The sequence below is a fragment of the Scyliorhinus torazame genome, chromosome 4 (genome assembly GCF_047496885.1).
Source record: "Scyliorhinus torazame isolate Kashiwa2021f chromosome 4, sScyTor2.1, whole genome shotgun sequence".
Lineage (NCBI taxonomy): Eukaryota > Metazoa > Chordata > Chondrichthyes > Carcharhiniformes > Scyliorhinidae > Scyliorhinus > Scyliorhinus torazame.
Window position 1 is genome coordinate 118,239,369 of NC_092710.1, and position 10,278 is coordinate 118,249,646.

General features: G+C 52.2%; 1 protein-coding gene across 4 annotated transcripts in view; it reads left to right on the top strand.

The window, feature by feature from the left end:
- The window catches only part of fbxo16 (F-box protein 16), a 109,172-nt gene extending 101,608 nt beyond the window's left edge, over positions 1-7,564 (top strand). For all 4 annotated transcript variants that reach the window (XM_072498545.1, XM_072498547.1, XM_072498548.1 and 1 more), the window contains one exon: positions 6,708-7,564. In XM_072498545.1, the coding sequence (XP_072354646.1) occupies positions 6,708-6,775 (68 nt within the window). In that variant the 3' untranslated portion in view covers positions 6,776-7,564. The remainder of the gene's footprint in view (positions 1-6,707) is intronic.
- Positions 7,565-10,278: the final 2,714 nt, after the last annotated feature.

Genomic DNA, 10,278 nt, shown 5'->3' on the forward strand with positions numbered 1-10,278 from the left:
GGACAGGATAGTTTCCAGAGGGTGGGTAGGAGAAGGGAGCGTCTCGGACATTTTGTACGGAGCTTATGGGGTCGGAGGAGACGCAGACCGAGGAGCTAAAGCGCAAGTGGGAGGAGGAGCTGGGAGGTGAGATAGAGGATGGTCTATGGGCGGACGCGTTGAGTAGAGTCAACACGTACGCAACATGTGCCAGGCTCAGCCTGATACAATTTAAGGTTGTTCACCGGGCTCACAGGACAGTGGTCCGGGTGAGCAGATTCTTTGGGGTGGAGGACAGGTGCGCAGAATGTGCGGGAGGACCAGCAAACCATGTCCACATGTTTTGGACATGGCGAAAACTTAGGGGATTTTGGCAGGGGTTTGCGGACGTCATGTCCAGGGTGTTAAAAACAAGGGTGGCGCTGAGTCCAGAGGTGGCGATTTTCAGGGTGTCAGAAGACCCGGGAATCCAGGAGGAGAAAGAGGCAGACGTTCTGGCCTTTGCTTCCCTGGTAACCTGGAAGTTGGAGAACTGGCTATTGGACATGCTAGCTTTCTCTGTTTGGAGAAAATCAAGTTTGCCTTGAGAGGGTCACTGTTCGGGGTTCACCCGGAGGTGGCAACTGTTCGTCGACTTCTTTGCGGGAAATTAATCGTCAGCAGACGGGGGGGGGGGGGGAGGGGGGGTGAGTAGTTTAGATTAGAGTAGGGGGTCAATAAGGGTGGGACCTGTACGAGAGGTAAATGGCTTTTGCACTATGTTTATGGTTTCATGAATGTTGTTTATTTTTTTGTTGTTATTATACCAAAAATACCTCAATAAAATGTTTATTAAAAGAAAACCTGTGCATTTTAATGGCACCTTCCACATTCTCAGAATGTCCCGAAGTGTTTCATATCCAATGATGTACTTTAGAAGTCACTGTTTTTAAAAATTAATTTACGGGATGTGGTTGTCATTTACACTAATTGCCCTTCAGAAGGTAGTGGTGAGTTGGCTTCTTGAACCGCTGCAGTCCCTGAGATGTAGGTACACCCACTGTGCTGTTAGAGAGGGAGTTCCAGGATTTTGACCCAGCAAAAGTGAAGGAACGATGATATATTTCCAAGTCAGGATGGTGAGTGACTTGGAGGGGAACCTCCAGGTGGTGGGGTTCCCAGGTATCTGCTGTTCTTGTCCTTCTAGATGGTAGCGGTCATGGGTTTGGAAGGAACATTGGTGACTTACTGCACTGCATCTTATAGATGGTATACAAGGCTGCCATTGTTCGTCGGTGGTGGAGGGTTTGAATGTTTGTGGAAGGGATAGCAATCAAGCAGGCTGCTTTGTCCTGGATGGTGTCGAGCTTCGTGAGTATTGTTGGAGCTGTGCTCATCCAGTAAGTGGGGAGTATTCCATTACACTCCTGACTTGTGCTTTGTAGATGGTTGACAGGCTGGGGGGGGGGGGGGGGGGGGGGGGGGTCAGGAGGTGCTCAAGTCTCTCAAGCCTGAACCAATGACCTTTATGAAATGAAAATGAAAATGGCTTATTGTCACAAGTAGGCTTCAAATGAAGTTACTGTGAAAAGGCCCCTAGTCGCCACATTCCGGTGCCTGTTCGGGGAGGCTGGTACGGGAATTGAACCATGGTGCGTGGTCTGCTTTCAAAACCAGCGATTTAGCCCAGTGTGCTAAACAGCCCCTAGCTGTTTATAATTTATAATCAACATAATCTGAAATAGATGTTGCAGAGAAGATTAAATGATAAATGGTGTGGCATTGGCATGCACAGTATTAATGCAGACCATGATTTAGAGAAGCCACAAGGGCTAGAGAATCTTTTTTTAAAATTCGTCCAATTAAGGAGCAATTTAGTGTGGCCAATCCGCCTACCCTGCACATCTTTGAAACCCACGCAGACACGGAGAGAATGTGCAAACTCCACACGGACAATGTCCTGGGGCCGGGATCGGATCTGGGCCCTCGGCGCCGTGAGGCAGCAGAGTTAACCACTGCGCCACCATGGTGCCTGCGGGGTAGATAATCTTTATACAAATGTGTTTGTTATGCATTGCTTTGGGATGAATTTATTCGTAATCTGCTGCAAATGAGCCCTTAATTGCTGCATGTGTTTATACAAAAAACTGTGTAGATACCTATATGACATATGCATTTCTTAATTTCTGTCTGAGTTCGAAGCCATGAAGAAAGAGGGATAACTTTAGTGGGAAAATGTACCTCTGCCGGGGACATCAGTACTTGTATCACAGTGTGATGAACGGTTACTGCCTTATCATCATGTAAGGTGATGTCCCCTTTAAGACCGGGCTTGGAACCCTGGGGACTCCACCTCTGGCTCCGCCCATCTGGGAGCCATACATAAAGGGCTGCCTCATGGTCTGTCTAGCAGTCAGCACTCGTCTCTATCTGTAGCATAGTCATTAGTCTAATAAAGCCTTCTTTACAGTTTAATCTCTAAGCATCATTATTGGGGGTACCTCAATTTATTAGACTAAACTAGATTTAGGATGGACGCAGGCCTAAAACCAGAGAAGCTCAATCTGGAAGCACGAACGCCGGAGGCAAAGGAAATTTTTAAATACTGGCTGCGATGCTTCGAGGCCTACCTCGACTCCGCAGAGACTCCCATCCTGGGGCCACGCAAGCTGCATCTACTCCACGCCCGGGTGAGTCACAGAATCTCCGCCACGCACGAAAAGGCGACGACTTATGAGGAAGCGATTGAGTTGCTCCGCAAGCGGTTTGTCAAACCCATCAATGAGGTGCACGCTCGGCATCTGCTCTCTACCTGCCGGCTGTGCTCGGGGGAATCGCTCGCCGAGTTTGTTGAAAAACGCACCGCGCTTGCCAGGGACTGTGACCATCAGGATGTGACAGGGGAAGTCCATATGAACCTGCACATCAGGGATGCTTTCGTGTCCGGAATCCGCTCGACCTACATCCGGCAGCGGCTGCTCGAAAACGGGGCAAAAGACCTCCAGGAGACGCTCGCCTCCTCACTGGAGGTGGCCCGACATAACTTGGGTACGTACCCCGCGGACTCTGCCAGCCACCCCCGGACTTCCTCAGACTCACCCGTATTACAGGCCTGCGCCACGCGGCGACCCGCTCACCATGGGGGCACACCTTGCTACTTCTGTGGGCAGGGCCAGCATCCACGCCCACGCTGCCCAGCCCGCTCCACGATCTGCAGCGACTGTGGGAAGAAGGGGCATTTTGCGAGGGACTGCCTGGCCAGACCCAGGGGCCAGAAAAACAAAGAACAGCCGGCCCGAAAATCAGGCTATCAGGTCCGCAGGCCTCGCAATGCTGCTGCGCACCGACCCGACACGCCCTCTTCTGACGCGTTATCAGCCTTGTGCGAATCATGGGAGCGGCCATCTTGTCGGCGGCCATCTTCTCGACCTGACACGAGCAGCCGACGGCGGCGGCCATTTTACGAGCCCGACTTGGCTGAGGACTCCGACTACCCGCGACTGGGTGCGATCACCGTCAATCAAACTCGGCCAAAACACCTGCAGAACTCCATGATGCAGGTCCAGGTCAACGGGCACGACACTGCATGCCTCTTCGACTCCGGGAGCACGGAGAGCTTTATCCACCCTGAAACGGTAAGGCGCTGCTCCCTACGCACCCATCCCGCATCCCAAACCATAGCCCTCGCATCTGGGTCCCACTCGGTACAAATCACTGGGTACTGTATTGCGGATCTCTCGATCCAGGGTGCCAAATACACCCGTTTCAAATGTTTTATCCTCCCTCACCTCTGTGCCCCCCTGCTGCTCGGACTGGATTTCCAGTGCAGCCACCGAAGCCTGACACTGAAGTTCGGCGGACCCTTGCCCCCCCTCACGGCATGCTGCCTTCGCTAACCTCACTCCTGACTGTAAGCCCGTCGCCACCAGGAGCCGGCGCTACAGTGCCCAAGATATGGCTTTTATCAAGTCAGAGGTCCAGCGTTTATTGGGAGAGGGGGTCATCGAGGCTAGCAACAGCCCTTGGAGAGCGCAAGTGGTGGTAGTCCAGTCCGGGGAGAAGAAACGGATGGTCGTGGATTATAGCCAGACCATAAACCGATTCACGCAGCTTGATGCGTACCCCCTTCCTCGCATCGCGGAAATAGTAAATCGGATCGCCCAATACCGAGTCTTTTCCACGGTCAACCTCAAATCTGCCCAAAAGACTGCCTCTATACTGCCTTCGAAGCAGCCGGCCGGCTCTTCCACTTCCTCAGGGTCCCCTTTGGTGTCACAAATGGAGTCTCCATCTTTCAAAGGGCGATGGACCAAATGGTGGACCAGTACGGTTTGCGGGCTACATACCCGTACTTCGACAATGTCACCATCTGCGGACATGATCAGCAGGACCATGACGCTAACCTCAAAAAGTTCCTCCAGACCGCCCGAGCCCTTAACCTGACCTATAACGAGGGCAAATGCGTTTTCCACACCACCCGGCTGGCCATCCTCGGCTATGTCGTGGAAGACGGGGTCCTAGGTCCCGACCCCGACCGCATGCGCCCCCTTAAGGAACTCCCTCTCCCCCGCAGCCTCAAGGCCCTCAAACGGTGCTTGGGGCTTTTCTCCTATTACGCCCAGTGGGTCCCCAAGTATGCGGACAAAGCCCGCCCACTCCTAAAGACCACCACTTTTCCCCTCTCGGCTGAGGCTCAATTGGCCTTCAACCGCATCAAGGCCGACATCATCAAGGCCGCCATGCACGCGGTGGACGAAACCATCCCTTTCCAGGTAGAGAGCGATGCATCAGACATCACCCTGGCTGCTACCCTCAATCAAGGAGGCAGACCAGTAGCGTTCTTCTCCCGAACCCTCGCCGCCTCCGAGGTTCGACACTCTGCAGTCGAAAAGGAGGCACAAGCCATTGTGGAGGCTGTGCGGCGCTGGAGACACTACCTCGCCGGTAGGAGGTTCACCCTCGTCACCGACCAACAGTCGGTCGCCTATATGTTCGATAACATGCAACGGGGCAAAATAAAAAACAATAAAATTTTGAGGTGGAGGATCGAACTCTCCACCTACTCGTACGATATCAAGTATCGTCCAGGGGAGCTCAACGAGCCCCCAGATGCCCTGTCCCGCGGCACATGCGCCAACGTGCAGGAGGACCGCCTGCAAGCCCTCCAAAATGACCTCTGCCACCCGGGGGTTACTCGGCTCGTCCATTTCATCAAGTCCCACAACCTACCTTACTCAACCAAGGAGGTCAAGGCCATGTTCAGGGCCTGCCAGGTCTGTGCGGAGTGCAAACCGCACTTCTATCGGCCAGACAAGGTTCGGCTCGTGAAGGCCTCAGGCCCCTTTGAGCGACTGAGCGTGGACTTCAAGGGACCCCTCCCGTCCGCCAACCGTTATGCCTATTTCCTCACCGTGATCGATGAGTTCTCTCGTTTCCCATTCGCCATTCCCTGCACCGACATGACCTCAGCCACGGTGATTAAGGCACTGCACAGCATCTTCACCCTGTTTGGTTTCCCTGCTTATATCCACAGCGACCGGGGTACATCGTTCATGAGCGATGAACTGCGTCAGTATCTGCTCAGCAAAGGCATCGCCTCGAGCAGAACGACCAGTTATAACCCGCGGGGAAACGGGCAGGTGGAGAGGGAGAACGCGACCGTGTGGAATGCTGTCCTTCTGGCCCTGCAGTCGAGAAATCTCCCAACCATCCGCTGGCAGGAGGTCCTACTCGATGCCCTACACTCCATTAGGTCACTCCTCTGCACGGCCACGAATGAGACCCCTCATGAGCGATTGTTTCTCTTCCCCAGGAAGTCTACCTCCGGGGTCTCGCTTCCACCTTGGCTGACGGCTCCGGGACCGGTTCTTCTCCGGAGGCACGCGAGGAGCCATAAAACGGACCCACTAGTTGAAAAGGTCCGACTGCTCCACGCCAACCCCAGTTACGCCTACGTGGAGTACTCCGACGGCAGGCAAGATATGGTTTCCCTCCGGGATCTGGCGCCCGCTGGATCCTCCACTACAGACGCCCCTTCCCGCGCCGCTCCCCTGCAGGACCCGTCGCCCACTACAACACACCCCCTTCCGGCCCTACCACCCATTGGTGAGCTCCTACCGTGCGCCCCCCCTTGCGCCCCCCCCTTTACACACCCCGCCGGCGTCGATTCCGCTACCCCCGGCCCTGCCTAGTTCCTCTGCCCCGACCCGGACCGAAGCTCCGACCGCTGTGCTCCCGGATGTGCCCTCAACCGGGACGTCCGTGCCCACCGCACCACCGCCCGAATTGAGGAGGTCGAGGAGGATGATCCGGCCACCGAGACGGATGGACCTATGATGGCACTTCACCCCCGCCGGACTCCTTTTTAAACAGGGGGTGAATGTGATGAACGGTTACTGCCTTATCATCATGTAAGGTGATGTCCCCTTTAAGACCGGGCTTGGAACCCTGGGGACTCCGCCTCTGGCTCCGCCCATCTGGGAGCCATACATAAAGGGCTGCCTCATGGTCTGTATAGCAGTCAGCACTCGTCTCTATCTGTAGCATAGTTATTAGTCTAATAAAGCCTTCTTTACAGTTTAATCTCTAAGCATCATTATTGAGGGTACCTCACACAGTAATGTTAGTCTCTTTGGAGGGTGATGCGTTCCACAATTGCTCACTTTTTGGTTTGAAAAGGAGAATAACGAACTCCAGAAAAAAAGCAACTAACTGTCTTGCTGTGTTCTCTGCACCTGCCTCCCCTCCAGCATGCCCACTCTTTGAGAGTCAGCCGTGGAATGTCCCCATATCGGAGAGAGGGTCTGATGAAGAATGAGAGGGCAAAGCCATCTGGAGCAGAGACAGTAAACCCACAAACGGACCGAACCAGTTAGTGCAAACAGTGGATGAACTGGAGTGGAACTACATGGAAGGAACCGCTGGTTTTATGTGTTAACACCTTCGTTAATCATAAAAGAAGTGCTACACTTTGAGTGATTGGTTCAAATGATTGTAATTCCTTTTGGTTTCATTTTGGTGAAGGTAAGAAAAAAAAATGAGAACTAAAGGCATTTTTATAGTGTGTCTCTAATCACTAAGAAGCATGTTAACATCCCTGCTAAAAGCCCAAAACATCAAATTAAATATTGTTAGCTTCTCTTGTCCCATCAAATATTGAGCTTTGGACCTCACCGTTGTGTTAGGACAGAGTGCAAAGAAAAGAGCAGCTGACCCCCAGGGATGGAAATCTGAGGCTGAATGCAGCTGCTAGCAGTGGGTTCTGTGCAGTTAGCTGGAATCCGTGTGGGGAAACTCTGAGAGGAATAAAATGTTCACAAGCAAACTTTACCTTTTCCAAACTTAAGCTCACCATGACTTTCTCCTAGCCACAGAGATCTTGCATTTGCACAAGATGAGCTGTATTGGATTTAAAAAACTACTATGTTAGCTCCATCCTCTGATTTGCAGTGTGATAACATTATGACTAATGGACTGGACTGGAGTATAAATGATTGCTGTAAAGTTAGTTGACTAGACTTTCTAATGTACTAAGTAAATGGATTAAGTCATGATTGTTGAATGATTCATTAATTAGAACAATAAATAGTAGATCTTTAAAAATTAATTGATGGGATGTGGGCGTTACTGACTAGGCCAGCATTCAAACTTCTCGTTCCTTGCAAGAGCTAGAAAAATGGGGAACTTTTGGTTCAATTTCTCACCGGTTCTGAGCAGGCTGGTCTTGCCCTGGCTGTACATTTGGGCTCAATAATCTCGAAATTGGGAGTGGAAGTGTTCCACCCGGGTTTCCAATTTTGATCATTTTTATAAATCACCACTTCCCCACCAATCCCCTCCCACTGCCAAGCTGGAAGATCAGGACACATGGCCAATGAAATGGCCTGAGTCATGATGCACCATATTGTCATATAGCCTTTTACTGCAGTTCACTCAGACAAGTTACCAGAGGGGAGCTTGGGTGCATGAAATCATGGGCTGAATTCTCTGCTTTGCGATGCCGGGCAGTAAGAATTGCGCAAAATGGAAAAATGCGTTTTACACCTGGCGCCAATTTCATTGTCATGCTCCAGTCCCTTGCTAGTGTCGTTAATGAAATTTGAGCTCTGCGCTCATGGGTTCATGCACCACCCCTTCACAATGCTCTACCCCTCTTTGGCAGAGATCTCACCGGTGTGAATTGATGCAAGTATTTACAAGCAGGGACTGGGCGTCATGGCTGTTAAGGGGGAGCAGGATGCTAAAGAAAACTCTGAAAAAGCCTCAAAAAGTGTCGAGCTTGTTGGGTGGCCGCCTTGGCCGGGGCAGTCGCGGGGAACAACTTGGTGCCAAATCTATGGACTCTGGGCATCGGGGTGGCCTGACTCAGACTGCCATTGCTGCAATGGGATTTAAACACACCCCTTTGATTCTACTTATAGGCTCCTGGGTGTTCACACTGCTGACTGCTCACTGTGTCCTGTAAATGTTCAGAGAGCCCCTGGTCACCTAGAGCCGACCTAAGGTGCTCCTCTGGACATCCTCATACCCCAGCTGTATCATCAAGAGGATGGTCATGGCCAAGTTCAAATAGTGGCCCAACAGGTGTTGGCACTCCTCAGAAGCACTGCCCCCTGCAGAGGAAGCAGGGGATTAGCAGAGCTCACCCCAATCAAAGGACATCATGGCCTTTGGAACCCTCCCTGGTCTGTGCTCCTCTCAGGACAGAAGCTTCACCAGTGACACCCCCCCACCACTACTCAGGATCACCAGCTCTCGCCTCCTGGTGAGGCTGGCAGCACTGACTGCCTCTGCCACCACCTCCCAGCCTCTGTTCAGGAGGGCGGGCTTGAATCTGCAGCCTGGGGAAGAGGGTGTCCACTTCTCCTCACTGCATGTCATGAATCACTTACCGAATAGCGCTCTGAACAGGAATTAGGATCGCACGATATTCAGTCCTGGCAGGAACACTTTAGTCTCCCAAACAGATAATCTAGCCCCATAACTAGCATGAAGTAGCTCCTTGTGGGAAGGAGAAAATATTATGGTGTACCCCACCAATCCCCAACCCCAGCCCCAGCAAAATCACTTAAAAAAAAAAAAAATCATTCTTGGGATGTGAGCATCACGGGCAAGGCTGGCGTTTACTGATATCTCTAGTTATCACAACTGAGGGACGTTGCTAGGCCACTGGACAATTAAGAGCCAACTAAGTTGTTGTGGGACTGGAGTTACAAAAAGGATAGATCTGTAAGGATGGCTGCAGGTTACTTTCCCTAAAGGATATCAGTGAACCAGTTGGCAATCTGATAGCCTCATGGCAACTTTTTTATTTTTTAAAATTCAGTTCAAATGCACAATCCGTCCTGATTGGATTTTATTTCACATCCTTAAGATTATTGTTCCAATAATTTAACTTGACAATAATCTGTTGAGATTTGTTCTATATTCACCCACATCCCAGACTGCCGTCCAGAGAAGAATAGGGGGCGGGATTCTCTCAGGCCACGCTGGGCCGGACAATCGCCGGTCCGGGTGCAAATCGCGCAATGCCGGTCCGCCGATTTTCCAGTGAGCGGAGAATCGGCGCCATTGGCGCTGCCGCGTTCGGTGCGGCGCCAGTCCCCTGGCGATTCTCCGCCCGGGATGGGCCAAGTGGCCGCAAAAGAATTCCGAGTCCACGTGTGGTCTTACCCGGGGGGGCGGCCTCCACTGTGGCCTGGCCCGTGATCGGGGCCTACCGACCGGCGGGCCGGCCTCTCGGGCTGGGGCCTCTTTTGCCTCGCGCCAGCTCCTGTAGCCCTACACCATGTTGCGTCGGGGCCGGAGCGGAGATGGAGGCCACCGCGCATGCGCACAAGCGCGCCGGTCGCTGCACATTGGAGGCCGGTATCGGCAGCTGGAGCGGCGTGGGTCGCTCCAGTGCCGTGCTGGCCTCCTGTAGAGCTCAGGACCGCTGCTCCTGGGAGCCTGTTGACGCCGTCATGAAACGCGATGGTGTTTACGACGGCGTTAATACTTAGCTTCAGGATCAGTGAATCCCGCCCAAGATGTTGGCAATGTTATTCTCCAGTCAGTCACTCGGAGAATACTGACTGATCATTGCTGTACCTGAGATCTTCAGCTACCGGCAGTTTGGATGAGGAACCAGCACTTTGAATTGCTGACCAAAGTTCTTCAGTTAAGATGCCACAGGCCACTGAAAGATTAAACTGTGAGCTGTGAGGTTATTGCATGACTATAAAATAAAAAAACAATTGGTTTTTTTAAAGTGCGCTGGTTGTCGGATAAATGTTGGCCAGAGCACCAGGGACAAATTCCCCTGCTTATCAAATAAAATTA